At 31.5% G+C, this 18,096-nt stretch overlaps 3 protein-coding genes across 3 annotated transcripts; 2 read left to right on the plus strand and 1 right to left on the minus strand.

Annotated features, from left to right (window-relative positions):
* The first annotated feature begins 6,140 nt into the window (after window positions 1-6,140).
* On the plus strand, window positions 6,141-7,604 carry LOC120274870 (heavy metal-associated isoprenylated plant protein 7-like). Its single transcript, XM_039281413.1, has 5 exons — window positions 6,141-6,291; window positions 6,363-6,498; window positions 6,609-6,808; window positions 6,971-7,058; window positions 7,163-7,604. The coding sequence occupies exons 1-5, from the start codon at window positions 6,283-6,285 to the stop codon at window positions 7,492-7,494; spliced, it is 765 nt and encodes a 254-aa protein (XP_039137347.1). The 5' UTR covers window positions 6,141-6,282; the 3' UTR covers window positions 7,495-7,604.
* A 2,740-nt stretch (window positions 7,605-10,344) lies between these two features.
* On the plus strand, window positions 10,345-13,419 carry LOC120274701 (zinc transporter 2). Its single transcript, XM_039281230.1, is given in 5 exon segments — window positions 10,345-10,868; window positions 10,870-10,937; window positions 11,299-11,354; window positions 11,797-11,929; window positions 12,905-13,419. Coding segments are annotated over 5 exon segments (1,086 nt in total). The 5' UTR covers window positions 10,345-10,434; the 3' UTR covers window positions 13,300-13,419.
* Window positions 13,420-13,538: 119 nt separating this feature from the next.
* On the minus strand, window positions 13,539-16,871 carry LOC120274702. Its single transcript, XM_039281231.1, has 6 exons — window positions 16,647-16,871; window positions 14,898-15,228; window positions 14,658-14,742; window positions 14,351-14,437; window positions 14,037-14,267; window positions 13,539-13,952 (listed from the first exon to the last, which is right to left on the minus strand). Exons 1-6 carry the CDS (start codon window positions 16,805-16,807, stop codon window positions 13,879-13,881), a joined length of 969 nt encoding a protein of 322 aa, XP_039137165.1. The 5' UTR covers window positions 16,808-16,871; the 3' UTR covers window positions 13,539-13,878.
* Window positions 16,872-18,096: the final 1,225 nt, after the last annotated feature.

Below are 18,096 nucleotides of genomic sequence, written 5' to 3' on the forward strand. Positions count from 1 at the left end.
TTTTATTCAATAGATATGGAAAGTCAATCAAGTACACCAATTAATCTTGATGATAAAAATGTTGAGCCTGAATCAAAGCGTGGTAGATCGGATGTGTGGGAGCATTTTGACAAATTACCACCAATTGATGCAAATTCACAAAGAGCTCAATGCAAATATTGTAAGAAGGCATATTCTTGCAAAAGCACAGGAGGAACATCACATTTGAGGAGGCACTTGATTAAATGTCCGAAACGTGTTTGTCGTGACATTAGACAATACACAATTTCTCATCAAACAACAACCAGCGGTACGTCATTCTCAAATTATAAAATTGATGTTGAGATCATTCGTAGAGAAATTGCTATGATGATTTCTGTTGATGAACAACCTTTCATAATGGTTGAGAATATTGGATTTAGGCGTGTGATGGCAGCTACATGTCCTGAATTTAAAATGATGAGTAGAAAAACAATCAAAAGAGATATTATGTTGCTATATAAGCGGGAAAGACAGAATTTGAAAGACATATTGATTGAGTGCCCGAGTAGAATATGCTTAACATCATACACATGGAAATCTATCACTGAAGATCACTATATTTGTGTTACGGCGCATTTTATTGATCATGAATGGTTGTTGCATAAGAGGGTTATCCATTTTAAACTCATTCCACCTCCATATGACAGGTTTTCTATTGAAGATGAAATTAATACCTGTGTTGTTCAATGGAACATTCAACATAAACTATTCAGTATCACTTTGTATAATCTGAGTACAAACGACTGTGTTGTTTCATTGCTTAAGAGTCGTCTTACCCTAGCAGGGTTTTCTTCCTTGTGATGGTGAATTCTTTTATATAAGATGTTGTGCTCATATATTAAATTTGGTTGTGCAATCAGCATTTAATCTTATTATGTTGACCATCGGCAAGTTGCGTCTTGGTGTAAAATATGTGAAGCAATCCACTCATAGAAGAAAGAAATTTTATGATATTGCAAAGAAGTTAAATTTGGACATTAGAAAAAAATTATGCCTTGATTGTCCAACCAGATGGAACTCTATCTATGACATGCTTGTTGTGGCACTTCATTACAAAGCTGCTTTCTTGTATTTGGGTGAAAGAGACGGTAATTTTATATATAGCTTAACTAATCAAGAGTGGAATGATGTTGTTGTTTTGTGCAATTTTTTGAAGTCTTTTCATGAGATGACTTGTGTATTTTCTGGTGTCAAATATCCTACTTCTAATTTATATTTTAAAGGTGTGTGGAAAAGTCATCGCAAATTGCTAAATGTGGTTAATGAACCAAAAAGCTTCTTGACACCTATGGTTAAAGAAATGCAGAGGAAGTTTGACAAATATTGGTCTGAATATAGCTTGATTTTATCTTGTGCTATGATTTTGGATCCTCGCTATAAAGTCAAATTTGTTGAATTTTGTTATACTAAAGTGTATGGGATGGAATCTAGAGAATACACTTCAAATGTGGTTGCTACTCTTTATAAATGTTTTGAAGCTTACAAAAAAGATTGAGCATCTTCTTCACAGTATACTATGAGTTCCAAAAGCAATATGACTATGAATGATGATGATTATGATGAAATGGAAGAGTTAGATGCATTTGAAGGTCATGTTAGTAGAGTTCAAATGCAAAAATCAGAGTTGGATCTTTATTTGGAAGAACCATGTTTGGATCGAAATGTGGAGTTGGATGTTTTGGATTTTTGGAAGTCTTGTTCAATGAGATTTCAAGACCTCTCAAGCATGGTTCGTGATATTTTAACTATTCCAATATCCACTGTTTCCTCAGAGAGCACATTTAGCACAAGCCGACGAGTGATTAGTCCTTATCGAGCTTCACTACATTCAAAGACAATACAAGCTATAATGTGTCTTCGAGATTGGTTGTGAGCATCCTTTGAACCAAGTGAGTTCATTATGTTTTAAAAAGTTATGTTAGTATGTTTTAACTAAATATGTTAAAATATTGAATTATGGTTGTAATTAATAATTTAAAGGAAAATCTGATGGGATGGTTGGTGTTGAAGAAGATGATTTATCTTCAAGTTCAGATTCTGTGGATGACTTTTCAACATAGGTATTTTCTTTAAATATTTTAAATTTTAGCCTACTTTTTGATATATGTTTTTATTAACATTTTGTTTCAATGATGTTTTGCATAGGTTATTATCTTCTTTAATCTATTTGATGGGGATCAAGAATTAATTCTTTGGTGATTTTAATTATGTAATATTTGCTTCTTATGGGACAATTGTTGAACTATTGTACTATTTATGTAAAATTTGCTTCTTATGAAACTCTTGTAGAACCATTGTACTACTTATGTAATATTGTACTACTTATGAAACTCTTGTTGAATCATTGTACTACTTATGTAATATTTGCTACTTATGAAACTCATGTTGAACTCTTGTACTACTTATTAATATTTAATTTTTATGAATGGTATATTTGTACTTGATGTAATATTTGTTGATAATATTACTACTTATTTATATAGAATTTATTTAAACCATTTATAATACTTGTGTTGTATTTTTTTAAAATGTTTGAAAAAATTTTAGGGGTTGTAGTAGTAGTTTTATTTAGTTATTTCAATTATTTCATAAAAAAATTATTTATTTTTTGGGTTGGGTTGGGCTGGGCCTGGGCCTAATGACAATCAAATGGGCCGGGTTTGGATCAAAACAATTTGGCCCGAACATGGCCCGGCCCAGCCCAGCCCAAATATATAGATTGTATATTTGAGTCTAGCCCAGCCCAGACCCGACCCAGCCCGGCTCATGTCCACCCCTACACGCAAATAACACATTATATATAAAATTTAAAAAATAAACAAAATATTTTTCCAAATAAACATAATATAATGTATGAAAAAATAACAAACTAATTATTATAAATAACATAATATTTTTAAAAGTAAATTAAAAGTACAAATCCATTCAAAAATTCATAATATAAAAATTTATACAACAATTTCATATTTCATATATGGATTATTTTTAACAAATATTATATATATATATATATGTAATATTTAATTTAAAAGTCTGGAAATCTCCATCCTCCACGGGAAAGATACACTCCCCCGTCCCGAGGGATACACTCCCCCGTCCCCGCCCCGTGAGTCGGGAGAGATTTTTCTTGTTTCCCGTTCTACAAGAGTTGTTTCAAAGATTTCTTGCCCCACGAGGAATGGGTCCTCATGGGAAATGGGGATTTCATGCCCCACTCATATGAGTTGTATCCCTCCGCTAAACTATTGTTGTGAAATTTTTATTTTTTTTTATGTCACCTTTGAAGTTTTACAAACTTCATATATATATATATATATATATATATATATATAATTAAAGATTGAAAACTAACAATGAGTAAGAGATTTTAACAAGAATTCCATCAAGATTATATCAACTGTTGAGCAGGTCCAAGCGAAAAGCCCACCACAGATTTTCATTGAAATCTCTAATTTAGATTTAACTATTGACAAACGACTCTCCATAGAGAAAATAGCCACAGCAAACAATCCAGCAGATATGTTGACGAAGCCTTTACCTACAGAAAAGTTCAAGCATAGCTTGGACTTAGTGAATATCCGCACAGCGTGAGGCCTTTCGGGGCATGGATGGCAGGGGGATGTTCTTGGTTCTTGATGCATGGGAAAATTCAAGTCAAGGTGGAGATTTGTTGAGATGCCTTGAATTTGAAATTGATTGTGATTGTAACCCTATCCAAATTATGACTCGACCCTAATTTAGAGAGTTAAACCTAAATTAGAGATTTCAATGAAAATCTGTGGTGGGCTTTTGGCTTGGGCATGCTCAATAGACTTATCCATTGTGGGTTATATTATTTTATTTTAATTTGGATATATATAGGGTTTTATCTGTATCATCTATATGAGTTTTTTCTTCGAAAGAGAAGAATAAGAAATCTCTATCTCCCTGCCCGTGGACATAGGTCATATAGACCGAACTACGTAAATCTCTTTAGTTTTTCTTCATATTATTGTTGTGTTTAGCATAACATCAACTTTTTTGCACTAAGATGAAAACATGTAGACAAGCTCTCTATCCCTTCCCCTCCACATTTTTGCACCTTTAATAGCCCTAAAAAGAGTACTCGCATTTACAGTTGAGACTTGAGAGTCAACAACTTTTCAAAGAGTGAACCAAACTGTAGGTTTAATAGAGAGACATAGATTTTTTATTCAAAAGCAGATGAATTTTGTGTACATCTTTTTGTTCATCTTAGTTTTATTAAATTCTTGTTTAGAATATCAACTACTCCTTGTCATCTAACTTTTTTTTATTTCTTTTTTATCCCACTTTTTTTAATTATATTTTCTAGTTAATTTCATTGTATTTTCTTTACTATATAATAAACTTATCATTTATCCCATTTTATAATAAATAAATAAAACAATATTAAGAATTAAGCATCACACAGACACAATATTTACTAATTACTATTAAAAGCAATCTTTATTATTGCATTTGCTAAAATTATCAATATGATAAATTTGCTATAGACTGAAATTTTAACATTAATATGGCATGATTTTTTAATTCAGTTAATTACGAGTGGATTTTAAAAAACTTGTGGAAAAAAATATGATGATAAACAATTTTCTTCAAAACCACACATGAGTCAATCAGATCCACAATATATTTAAAATAGAGAAAAAAATTACAATAACTATAATTTGAAAAATCAAATCCAATTTTTACAAGAAAAATCAATGGGGAAAACTTGACCTGTACTTTCAAGGATTCTTCCAACTTTTAATGGTTCTATTTGCATGGTCCATTAGATTCTCATGTATATGCATCACATGATTATAGAGCCTTTCTCTTAGAAGTTAGAACCATCCATTCACACCAAGAAAAATATGTTCAATTGAATCCAAGGCCCAATTTTTACAAATACTTATTTATTTAATTATTTATTTTTATTTTGTGAATAGCAATAAACACAACTTCATAAGAGGGTGTCAAAAGGACATGTTGATACAGTGGTGCACCAATTGACTTAACAACCTTTAAAAATTTAATATGTTGAGCAATATAACATGCAAGGCAATTAAGACATGTTACGTACACCGAAGATGATATATTAATAACCACAATTTCATAATGGTATATAAATACTAATTAATACATTATATGTATAAGTTATTATAGTACGAAAATACTATTAATATTTGAATATTAAAATAATTGAATGTCAATAGTAGCATGATAAGAAAGAAAGCAAAGGCATGCTTTTTGAGATTCTCTTTATTGGACAAATGGGCAAATGAAGACATGCGAAGGCCCATCAAAGGTCACTTTCTAGGCCTTCTTTTTCAATTCAAGGCCCATTTGGAGAAAAGGAAGGCCCATTTGTAAGACAAATGCTCTTCCAATGCTTATCTCCACATGTGTCACTCTCTTACTGGCTGATGTGGTGGGCCCCATTATCATAGAGTTTTCTTTCCCATCTTCTTCATGATTGGTGGGGGTTTGGATTCTATTCCTTCTTGTGGGTCCTCTCAAACCCTAATCCATTCATTTTATACATTTAGTTTGAATTTTAAAAAATGTTTATTTTTTTTATGTTAAATCAATTAAACAAATAACAAAATAAAAGAACTTATTAGTTTTTTTTTCTAATCTTTAATCTACTGGTTTTCTAGGAGCCACATGATTGGAATACTCTAAAAAGAGATACTATGAGTTTTATAAAGAAGAAAACCTGTTTTTTTATTTATAAAAAAATTTATTTTTTATTTTTAACCGTGAGTATTTTTAGAAGTCACAGGCTTCAAATTAATCTAGGACGAGATGCTATAAGCTCTATAAAGAGATAAACTATTCACAATTGGCGTTTTTCCTTCATACACATGCATTTAAATTCGAAACCACAGAAGCAATTTAACTCTTAAACATTTGGATCAAATCACGTTAGTTAATAGATCTACGTATATTTGATTTCAGAAAAACATAAAAATTAAAAATTAATTTTGAGTTTACCTAAAGTAAGTTCCATATAAAATTAAATTAAATTTCATTGCCAATATCATGTGTAGAAAAAATGTGGATAAATAAGCATGCTTGAAATGGGTTCATTATGAGCTTGCACCATTTTAAGAAAGTAAAAGCCTTTTTGCTCAATGATGGAACACTACTTTAAGAAGTGGAATCTCTCATATCTCTCCCTATAAATACCCTTTGTATGCTCTTAAAGTTTTTAGAGCAAGAGAAGAGTGGAACAAAACAAGCTCTTCATATTCTGAAATGGGTGAAGTAAGTCTCCTTGTTTTTTTTATATATATATATTCATATATTTCATGTGTTATTAATTAATTAAAATATAGGAACAAAAGGAGGAGGAGAAGAAGGAAGAAGTAAAAGAGGAAAAGAAAGAAGTGGAAGAAGAAATAGTGCTTAGAGTGGACATGCATTGTGAAGGATGTGCAAAGAAAGTTGCAAAAGCCTTGAGAGGATTTGAAGGTATTATTATCGTTATATTTATTTTTTTAATTTACCATTACTTGTTAATTTCATTGCTCTTCATTCTTAATATGATTTTTTTTTTAATCATGCATCTTTTATATGTGTAGGTGTGGAAGAAGTGAAGACAGATAGTAAGGCAAGGTTAGTAGTAGTGAAAGGAAAGACAGCAGATCCAATAAAAGTATACGAAAGAGTTCAAACAAAAACCGGAAGGAGGACAGAGCTTATCTCTCCGATACTGAAGGAACCGGAAGAGGAGAAGAAAGAAGAAGCTGTTGATCCTCCACAAGAAGAGAAGAAGGAAGAGGTACCATAATATGATTGTTATATATTATTAGAATATATACTAAATATTTACTTATGTTTAATGTGTGTGTATATATATATTAACAATCTCAAAGATAATTTTAAGATTACTTATAAGTATTAAAACTAATTATTACTCATCTTATTTAATTTCTAATGACAGCCAAAGCCAATAACAGTAATTCTGAATGTCAGAATGCATTGTGAGTCTTGTGCACAAGTTCTAAACAAGAGGATCAAGAAAATGGAAGGTAATAATCAATAATAATAATAATAGTAATAATCAATACATCTTAGATTAAGTTTTATGATGAAATTAATTAACTAAATGTTATATAATTTATTGTTTTTGTAGGTGTTGAATCAGTAATGACAGACATATCAAATAATCAAATAATTGTGAATGGTTTTATTGATCCTGAAAAGCTTGTTGATTATGTGTCTAAAAGAACAAGAAAACAAGCATTCATAGTGAAAGAAGAAGAGAAGAAAGATGATGAAAAAGCTGAAAAGGAAGAGAAACAAGAAGAGAAGGAAAATGAGGAAAAAAATACTGAAGATGAAGAGAAGAAGATTGAGTTGCAGAAATTTGAGCATTGGTCATCACCAGGGTATTACATTCAGTATGCTTATCCACCTCCACAAATTTTTAGTGATGAGAATCCAAATGGTTGTTTCGTTATGTAATCTTTGTGTTTGTAACTCGTTTTCGTATTTATATATTTAAGGAAATATTTATGTAGTTTTGAGTAAATGAGTTTTTTCATACAACAATAAAAATAAGTTGTTAGTCCCAACTATTTGGGATCTGCTACATATTTTTTTTTTTTAATTTTGCTTTATCAAAAATCAAAGGATTATCAAACTCAAATACTTCCCTAAAGTTTCTATTGGATAGTTTTTATTTTTATTTTTATTTTTTAATTCCTGCTACAACATATACTTTCGACTTGAAGAATTTTCATCTTTCTTATGGGAGCATCTAATGGTCGTTTAAAAGTATATCCATACAACCTTTGTTAAGGGAACTGGGTACCTTCCCTTTAACAAGAAACAAATAGTAGATGAATAATACTGTATGTATATATGTATAAATAGTGTTAAATAAATAGTTATATATACAAATTACTATCCTACTATAAACATAAAAAAATCCCAACAAATATTATAATTGAATACTGAATATAAATACTAAAACAATATATAAAAAAAAACAAATATAACACACCAGAATTTTATGAGGTTAGGCAATTCATCTACTCCTAGGGGCACAATGGCGAGACATCTCTACATTAACTCCAAAACTTACAAATTTTGATAATTTTTATTATAATAATTTTGACTTTATTTTTTTAGGTACCCTGCCTTTTTTGTTTAGTCCCACAGTAGAATATGGAGGCTTTGGTGTAGGAAGTAAACCTATACCAAAGCCTTCATTTTCCAATGTGGGGCTAAAAAAAACCCATTGTAAATTTTTTATAACCACTCAAACAAAATGCCATAAGCTTCTATTTATAGTATTACTTCCTGCACCAAAATCTCCATCTTCCAATGTGACATTAAAAAAAAAAGTCATTATAAACTTTCCATACCCACCCACAAAATAAGCCAAAATTATCACAATAAAAATTACCTCTTGACTTAAATATAATCATGCATTTGACTTTTAAATTATTATTATTATTATTATTATTATTATTATGTGACTATATCATGTCAACTAAATTGATTGATTATTACTTAAAACTTTTAATATTTTTTAAATCATTGTTCTATTAAACATTTTAGGGTCCACATAAAACAATCGAGAAAAATCGATTATCAATGATTTTTTTTAAGATTGGACAATGTGAACGATGTGAATATATATAAAAAAGTCTTTAGTTTTGAAGTGGCTAAACTTTAGAATTATCATAGTTAATTACATACCTACCCAAAATACTTGAGAGATAAATTTTAAAAATATTTAAAAAAAGCTAAAAACATCCGTTTTTTTTTAAAAAAAAAATAGAAACTCAGCTTTAAAATCAGCAATGTATGTATATTTAAAATTAAAAATTTTAAATTTTGAAAAAAATCATCAGTGTATATTTGTAATTTCAAGTGCTAAAAATATACCCAGGATGAGCATTAAACACAGTAGAGGTGTGTGTACTTAAAATAAAAATTTAAAATTTTTAGATGAATAAATTTTATGATAGTATATTTATAATTTTACATACCAAATATATATATATATATATGAGGGACCATTCATCTATGGACGCCCATAGTTTTTTTTATCTATAAGCGTTCATTATCAGCCATTGGATCCAACATTGATAAACGATACAATAATTATTATTTGGAACAGTATAATATACAATATTATTATTCATCAATATTGGTTATTGGATCGCGTTTCAAATCCTGATAATTAGACGTCATAGATTTTTCCTTTTCTACGTGAGCTTTGTCCCTATAGAGATATATATATATATATATATATATATAAATAGAAACACCAAGTAGGGGCCTATGTTAAGTCAAAATATCAATTCAAGCGTGTTTGAAAACCCTCCGATAATAATTATTATTATTGAAAAACTAATTGGAATCACTGGATCCAGTTTACATTTGGGCGGGGCCCACTGGCACGTCCACGTCAGCACGACGTGCAGGGTACGTCGGCCCCACCAAGACATGCAAACATTTGTTGTAGTTGTTGACTAGTTGTCGTGGGGTAGTACCATGCCATACGATCCCGTAATCTTGGAACCGTTTCCACTCACGTTTCCCCCCAACCGTTGCTTTTCCTCCGTGATTTAATTAATTTAATAAAAAAACTATTTTTGTAATAAAATTTTATTAGTTTATTATATATATGTGATTAATTTATTAGAATAAATTATGGATTTCCATTAAAAATAATTAAAGAAATTTCTCAAATTTAAATTTTTTTTATGATAAATAGATAACAAACACGATCATTTAAAATTAACAAGTATCTATATTTTTATTTTACATGAGCTTTTGGGTTCAATATTAGATTTATTTTGAAATAAACACATTATATACAAAGAAGCTCAGTATCAATAATAGATTATGAAGCAAGCTATCTTGAGTTCTTTAAATATATTACTTGTTCTGTTTTTTTATTTATTCATTTTAACTAATTTATATAGATTAAAAAAATACTGTTAACATTAATTAGTAATCTAAAATCTATTAAAAAAATATATTAATTTTTCAAAAATTCACTTATTTAAAATATAATTTAACTATAATTGGAAGTTATAGAAATACGGTAAACTTAAAAAAAAAATAATATTTAATAATATTTTATAAACTTTTTAAATGAGCAAATAAAAATTGACTAAAGAAAATATTTAAAATGAAACCAGTAAAAAAAATTACTAAATGAGGGTAATTTATGTTTTAATTGTTGAAATTATTGTTTTAATAATATCGTTTCCCTTGGTTAATTATCGTTTCCCATTGGCTTTGTAGTACAACAACGTCCTTCTTTCCTATTAATTTTTAAGCAGTACAAACGAAACCACCAACCAAAGTCGTCGTCTTCCCAAACTGAAACCCTAACCCTAACCCTAATTTCTCGTTCTTATATAAATCCTCGATCTCTTCGACATGGTTCTCTCAACCCCACAATGTACGAATCCAAGCTTGTCTTGGTTCTACTTCTCCTCCTCGGGTCTCTTCCTTCTCGCCGCTGCTCACGGCGTCGACCATGACTCTGATTCCGATGCTGGATCAGGGTCCGATTCGGGTGGGAAGGCTCCGGACTTGAGAGCGAAGTCGCTGATTCTCGTGAAGATTTGGTGCTTGATTATTGTGTTTTTTGGGACGTTTATTGGGGGGATTTCGCCGTATTTTTTGAAATGGAATGAGGGGTTTTTGGTTCTCGGAACGCAGTTCGCCGGTGGAGTGTTTTTGGGTACAGCGATGATGCATTTCCTTAGTGATGCGAATGAGACTTTTGAGGATTTGACGGAGGTTGAGTATCCATTTGCTTTTATGCTGGCTAGTGCGGGGTATGTGATCACGATGCTGGTGGATTGCTTGGTTTTCAAGCCTGATGAACAAGGGGAGGAATGGTGGAGGCTTTCATGGCGGTGCTGGGAGGAATGGAGGTGAGTGTTTTTCCATTAAAGTTTGGTTTTTTATTCATAATTTTGTTGAATTTTTTTTCAGAAAATTTGTATGTTGGACAGGGTTCTTCCTGAGTGTTTGCTGTCTTTTTTTTTCTTGTGGATTTTGTTAAAAAGATTGGATTTTTATCCAGATGTATGTGAATTTTTAGCTTCAAATTAATGTTTTTATCAATCATAGAGTTTTTAATGTTTCTTGAATTCATATATGCTTTAATAAGTAGATTCTTGCAATTTTCTTCATCAGTAAATTGTAAGAACTGTGATTTTATTGGAATTATCGAAATATTGTGATAATTTTATTTTTGTTGATATGTCATGGTTTTGTTCTGATTATTTGCAGAGACTTTTGAAACAGAAAAAGGAATTGTTGGTAGCAATTCACATGCACAATCTGAGGTAGGTTTGTGGCTTAAAATGCTACTTACTTTATACTTTTTCAAAACACTTATGATATATATTGTAAATATATGTAGTGTATGTTAATTTTGATTTGGCAAAGAGATTTTAAAGAAGAAACTCTTATCATGCAATATAATTAAAGTTTGATGACAAAGACTAAAATTAAGTTTTTATGAGGCCTTTCGAATCATTTATACATATACGCACATGTGCAGAGATGTGTTTGTGATGTTCTTTATAAATTCTTTGCTACCACACCTTATTATGTGAATATTGGAATTCTTGTATGTGCTTGCTGCAACCTCATTGTTAGTCCAATCATACTTGACCGAAGACATTACAACTTTGATCATGTTAATTTCCCTTTCTATGTTTTACTTTGATTTAGATTCAGTTAAATTTACTTTCACTGATGTTGTTGTACACTTGTTTATCACAGACAGAAGACAGTGCTCATGGTCACTCTGCTGCCAAGTCTTTAGTGTATGCTAGTTCACTGGGTGATAGCATAATGCTGATTGTTGCATTGTGTTTCCATTCTGTGTTTGAAGGCATTGCCATTGGAGTTGCAGGTAAATTATACCTCTAACACCTAGATCTATAATGTGAATTTCTTTTATTATCTCTGGCCATGCTTTCATGTTTTCTTTTAACTACACATTCGAGTTTGAAATGTGTCATCTACTCTCTTGGATCCAAAATTTTCAAAATATGACTCGGTCAAATATCAGAGTTTCTCTTTTCACTGTCATGGCTTTCATGTTTTGGGATGTAATGCTTTAATGTTTTCACCTAATTCTCCATATGCATTTGTGTCTGAAATGCATCATCTAATTCTCTTCTATCTGAAGTTTCAAAATATGACTGGATCAAATATCCGGGGTTTCTCTTTCACTGTCATGACTGACATGCCGATGTCCTTTGTCGGGCATCTTGGTTGGCAAGTATGCAGTTGTAGACATCACTGCTTTTACTTTGGCGACTCTGCTTTCTATTTAAAATAGACCGTCATACTATTCTGCATCATGCATTTCATAGGAACTGTTCTGTTTGCGAGAGATCAATGGAATAATCTTTCAAGATAAGGGATTCCCAAATATTGGATTGTGCACAATGTCAAATCATGAAATCCGAAAAGATCAACGGTGTGTCTATTAATCTATTGGATTACTCTAAGAAAAATCATTAGCTGCCATTGTTGGGACCAAGATTATATATAGAATCCTGCTGAAGTGTGTTTCAGTAAATTATTCCTATTTAATTACAATACAATTCTTCTGACTTTTTGGTGTGATATAGGCCCTCTTTAGATCAAGATCACAGATTATTGAAGCCTTATTAAAAACTTCAAAATGCTTGTTGTGAATAAGAAATTAGAAGGTTTTCAAAGAAGTCATCTTCCATAGTTCCATATGTATACTGTCAAACCTAGTGATAAGGGTAAAAATTACCAGATTTTCATCAATTTAATTGAGCATTTTGTTCATCAATAATCTTCATTTGGTTTTTTTTGTCCTCGAGATGTTACACTATACTATCATATGCAGAAACCAAGGCAGATGCATGGAAAGCCTTGTGGACAGTGAGCCTACACAAGATCTTTGCTGCAATTGCAATGGGAATAGCACTCCTTCGAATGATTCCCGATCGGCCTCTCCTCTCATGCGCATCGTATTCCTTCGCCTTCGCCATCTCATCTCCCATCGGCGTGGCCATCGGTATCATCATCGATGCTACAACACAAGGCAAAGTGGCGGACTGGATTTATGCCATCTCAATGGGTCTTGCATGCGGGATCTTCATCTATGTCGCCATAAACCATCTTCTTTCTAAAGGTTACGTGCCATTGAAGAACATTACAGCAGACACGCCGTTAAACCGATGGATTGCCGTGGTCTTAGGTGTCGGAGTCATTGCCGTTGTGATGATCTGGGACACTTGAGAAGATGATATAAAGCATAGAATACAATAATGATTTTTTGTCGTCTTGGTTCTATGAGTAATTGTCCTCGACATTCTTAAATATATAAGGTGTAATGTTGTGCAAAATTTCACCTTTTTCCTTGTTTTTTTCCTTTTGAAAAGGTGATATTACCATATTGAATTTTACCAATTTGTCACTTGGTGATAATTGTTTCAAGAGAACAAACATAATAACTAACAAATTTAGTCACTAAAGGGGAACAAGAAATGGTAAGTATCTTTTTATAAAAAAAAAGATAAAAGGAGTTGGATGGTCAATGCATATTACACACATAAATCCATTACTTAATGGTACCACTACTAAATCAGTTGTGATGAATCTTAAATGCATTTATGAATTAAAATGAGAATGAACTATAGAATGATACCATCTTTGCTTAATGATCATCACTGGAACACAAAACTGGTTATTTGATCATGCCAGACTATGCTTGGGCTCCATATTGTTCTTTCCCAGAAAAGGCCATAACTAATATCAGGAACGGCAAAACAAGCGGCCGGAGTTTGCAAAATTTCCAAAAGATTCTGCAATGGAGCATCAAATTTCCAAATGAAGCTTTTCGAAACATATGATTGCAATGACTGGTCCAGCAAAATCCCCAAGAGCACAGCCTGTTGAATATAATGCATGTTGTTGGGTTGTTACAGGTGGACAACAGAGAATTTTCGGTTAACAACAGGAAGTGATTTCCTTACCAACCCACTGTCCGGTTGAAGGATGAATAAGAGCACAGATTCCTGCACCGATCGATGCAAAAACCAGTGATGCAGTGCACTTTATTGTTGTTGCATATACCTTTTTCCCAAACAACCTGATTTTTTCATTTTTATCAGCAAGTGGATCATCTTCTGATTTCCGGATAAAACATCGGTAGGCGTCAACTCCTATCTGGACAATCCATGAGGCTGCCACACCTAACATATGTCCTGTTCCAGAGAAACAGATAATAAAAGAGTTCTTCGGGGGAAAAATAATAATAACTTGCACTTGAGGATTGAAAATAAATAACCTCTAAAAGTCGTTCTGCTGACACTGAAAACAAAACAGGGAGTACTAATGTCCCTTGCAGCCTTCCGTTTGGCCGACCTTGGAACATCTGCGAGTCAAAAAAATTCAGTAACCTGAAATGCCCTAATACAAAAACAATGAGTTATATACTGATGCCTTTGTTTACAGGCTTCACTAGTTTTAGTGCTTTCTTGCACTCTTAGAGACTCACATTTTTGTAAGTAATTTAATGAGACATGAGAAATCCATAAAATGCTTCGAAAAAACATCAGAATATCCTGCTGCCATATATTTGATCAGTGAAGTACCTTTAAGAAGTTTCCATGCCATTCTTTGAGAAACATAGTGGACAGCAAGTCTTTCCAGCACCCTTCTAACCGTTACAACAGTAGTCTGAAGTGCATAGAATGTGTTCAGTCATGGCAGACATTGGATGGAGTACTAGTGAATAGCACATTCCAAAGCCAAATTGAAATATTGCTGATCATTTTCCAAATTTCATACTTTGCAAGAAAACATATTCAAACAACCGATAAAACAAGAGTCACCTCACGGGCTATTTGTTTCACTGATTTCTTGAAGGGAGTAACCAAATCAACAGATTTGTTCTCTGGAGGGTCTTCAAGATCATCGTTGTCCCCTTCTACAGGTGGGTGAGGTTCCAACAGTGGTAAATAAAATAACAAGAAGGACCTCACTGATGTCAATGCAAGTGACTTCAACCCAAAAGCAGAAGTCAAGGATTTCAGTTCCACAGGGTATTCCTTTGGTCTATATGTTACAGAGCTAGACAATAACTCTTCAGTGGGTATATTAGGGATGTAACTATCACTCAATGCTGCACCAGCATCACAATAGGCAATAGGAATTCCTCCATTTCTGATATGTAACACACCAAAATCATTATAAGCCAGGACATCAAATTTAAAATAATAATCACATAGCACATAGCTTTAATTGCATTACACAGAAAACAAAACATGCACACATTTTTGTAGATGGTACCTAAGTCCAAAATGCACAAAACGAAAAATTATGGGAGTGTTTTGAAGGGAATATGGGTGGATTAGATTAAGGCACCAAAAGCCTTGATCCCTCCTTTTTCTCGTTTTGGTGTCTTTAATGGAAAGAACGAATAAGGAATGGGTGTTTAGTGAAGAAATAATGTAGGGGTTTGGACTAATGAGACTTTTTCTTCAAATTTGATATTTTGTACCCTTCATTTCCTATGAATGATATACTTGAGGCCATATATGATTAATGCCAATATAAACCCCTCAATCAAGGTAAAGATTCAAAAAATAACAAGCTATGGATCACAAAAGAGTTGGGAGCCAAGGGTGAAAGAGAAAATAGGAAAAAGAAACATGAGATGTGATGTGAGAAACACACAAAGGTAATTTTTCTTATACCCCTTAAGCTACTCCCACTCCCATTTAGGAGTAGCTTGATCCGGAGTATGTTTTCTTGTTCCTCCAAAAGAGGGTTAAGCCCTACAAAGGGGTCTTTGACAAAATTTTATGGATCAAGCAGGATTAAGGGGCTTAATCCATCTCTTAATCTGCCAGCCAGTGTTACCATTGACAAAGTGATCGTCTAGTACAATGACAATGAAGAACATTCAAACGGATACATGGTAATATCAGTAAAACAAACACTAGCAATCATGTAAAATTAGTAGCCAAGCATCCACTTTATTCATTGTAAAACAAAAACTATCCCAACTTTTATCTCATCTCTATTCCCCAACTACATTGTTTCATTGCCAAACATAGTTGTCGAATTACTCTTTTTGTAATGTATATAAGATAAAAAAGGTTAGTTGGATTTGAACAATAACATCAATCATTCTCCTTTAAAGGTTGTCAAATAATCACCATTCTCCTAAAAAACAAATTAGATGTGAATTTCCTACAAACCAATTCAAGGAATATACAAAGTAAGAATTTTTTTTTCCCATGTTAAAATTTAATAATTTTGGAACAAGAACCTTTCCATTTCCAACTTTCTTCAGAATCAAAGATGAAATTCTAATATTTAAATATATAAACACACAAAGGAAGATATTTTACTCAATTTAGCTACGATTCAGGTATAATTTGATCTTAATTTCTCGTATACTTTCGTACTATAACCAGCAATACGCATAGAATTCCACTCCCAAATCACAAAACACAACAAGAGATTGCAGTATCATGATCAATCAACAAGAAAACGTCCAAAAATCTCGATTTCACGCCATCAAATCACAAGAAAAGCTTCTCAGAAGGTAAAAAAGGGGAAAGAGATCAACAGACCCGAAGATGGAACGGGATGCAAAAGGCCAAGAGGCAGCGGCGGAGGCGGCCGCAGCGGAGACGGCGAGGGTGGCGGAGAAGAGGTGGTGCGCGTGGACGGGTTGGGCGTGCACGGCCGAGTTCTTCTTGGCAAGATTGAGAACGAGGGCTATGCCCGCCATTGCCGAGCTGGAGAACGATCCGACTCGCGAGCTCAAAGATTGAAGCTTTTTCCCCCTTTTTAGGTCAAGACTCAACACTAAGCACTTAGAGCTATATATATATATATATATTAATTAAAAAAATAAAAATAAAAATTTATTTACTTATTTATTTATTTATTTTTTAAAAAAAGGGTGATATTTCCGAAGAAAAGTTTCATGATCATCAAAATTTTTATTTCCACTTTTTTTATATATATATATATATATAGAACAATAATTTTATATAAAATTGATTCTGTGTATTCCCAACAACGAAAAAATTAGGAGAAATATAAACAAAGGAAAGGACATATATTAAAAAGCAAATTGTGATATTTTAACAAAATTATTTGTTAAAAGAAAATTATTTCCTTTTTTTTTAAGTTAAGACTCAACTATGCACCCTATATATATATATATATATATATATATATTTATAAACAAAAGAAAAACAAATTTGATATAAAAATTGACACTATTTATTCCCATATATACATAAAAAACAGTAAAAAAATAGAAAAATAACAATAAACTGTAAACGGTGACAAATACAAAGAAAAATCCCACAATTATTAGAAATATATTTTTATTTTATTTTTTTTAAATAATATGCACTAATTATCTCACACACCTCATATCTTCAACCATGTTTTTGAAATAAGTCAAACCTTTAATTTTTCATATGGAAGTTAATTGCATTGCCGCTATCTTATTACGGTAATGGTGTTAAGACTCAACTAAACATTTAGATATATAAATAAACAACTAAATTAGAAATAAAAATTAATTCTATTTATTCCATCAGATTAAAAAATAATAAAAATATGGACAAAATGACAACTAAAATTGTGTGAAATACAAAGAAAAAAAGTCTCAAAATTATTAATGAATAATATTTTTGTATTTCTATATATGTTTTAGTTTCCATCTTGTTTAGTCATTTCCACTTTCAGTAGCTATTTTGTTCTCTAGTTGGTGCAATTTAAGTTTTTTAGTTCATTTTCTTGTATTTGGTCTCTGCTTTTTGTTACTCCTTTTTTAATTTTTTTAATTAATTATAATTTATCCATTTTTTTAATTTCTTCCATAATAATTAATAACTAATAATAATATATTTTTATGAATTTATTTTATAAAATGCGACAAACATGTGTTACTGCATAAGCACTAGCATTTTTACCTATAAATTTATAAATTTTATTATTTTTTATTATATAATAAAAAGATAGATAGATAATTATCTTAAAAAGTCCATACCTTTTGTTTAG

This window comes from Dioscorea cayenensis, chromosome 13 (genome assembly GCF_009730915.1).
Source record: "Dioscorea cayenensis subsp. rotundata cultivar TDr96_F1 chromosome 13, TDr96_F1_v2_PseudoChromosome.rev07_lg8_w22 25.fasta, whole genome shotgun sequence".
NCBI lineage: Eukaryota > Viridiplantae > Streptophyta > Magnoliopsida > Dioscoreales > Dioscoreaceae > Dioscorea > Dioscorea cayenensis.

Coding starts and splice junctions, on each gene's coding strand:
- LOC120274870 (XM_039281413.1), top strand. Junction 6,499..6,608: donor AGCCTTGAGAGGATTTGAAG/GTATTATTATCG, acceptor TTATATGTGTAG/GTGTGGAAGAAGTGAAGACA. Junction 7,059..7,162: donor GAGGATCAAGAAAATGGAAG/GTAATAATCAAT, acceptor TTGTTTTTGTAG/GTGTTGAATCAGTAATGACA.
- LOC120274702 (XM_039281231.1), bottom strand. CDS start 16,807: ATGGCGGGCATAGCCCTCGTTCTCAATCTTGCCAAGAAGAACTCGGCC. Junction 15,229..16,646: donor GCATCCCGTTCCATCTTCGG/GTCTGTTGATCT, acceptor GTTACATATCAG/AAATGGAGGAATTCCTATTG. Junction 14,268..14,350: donor CAGCAGAACGACTTTTAGAG/GTTATTTATTTT, acceptor TCTCTGGAACAG/GACATATGTTAGGTGTGGCA.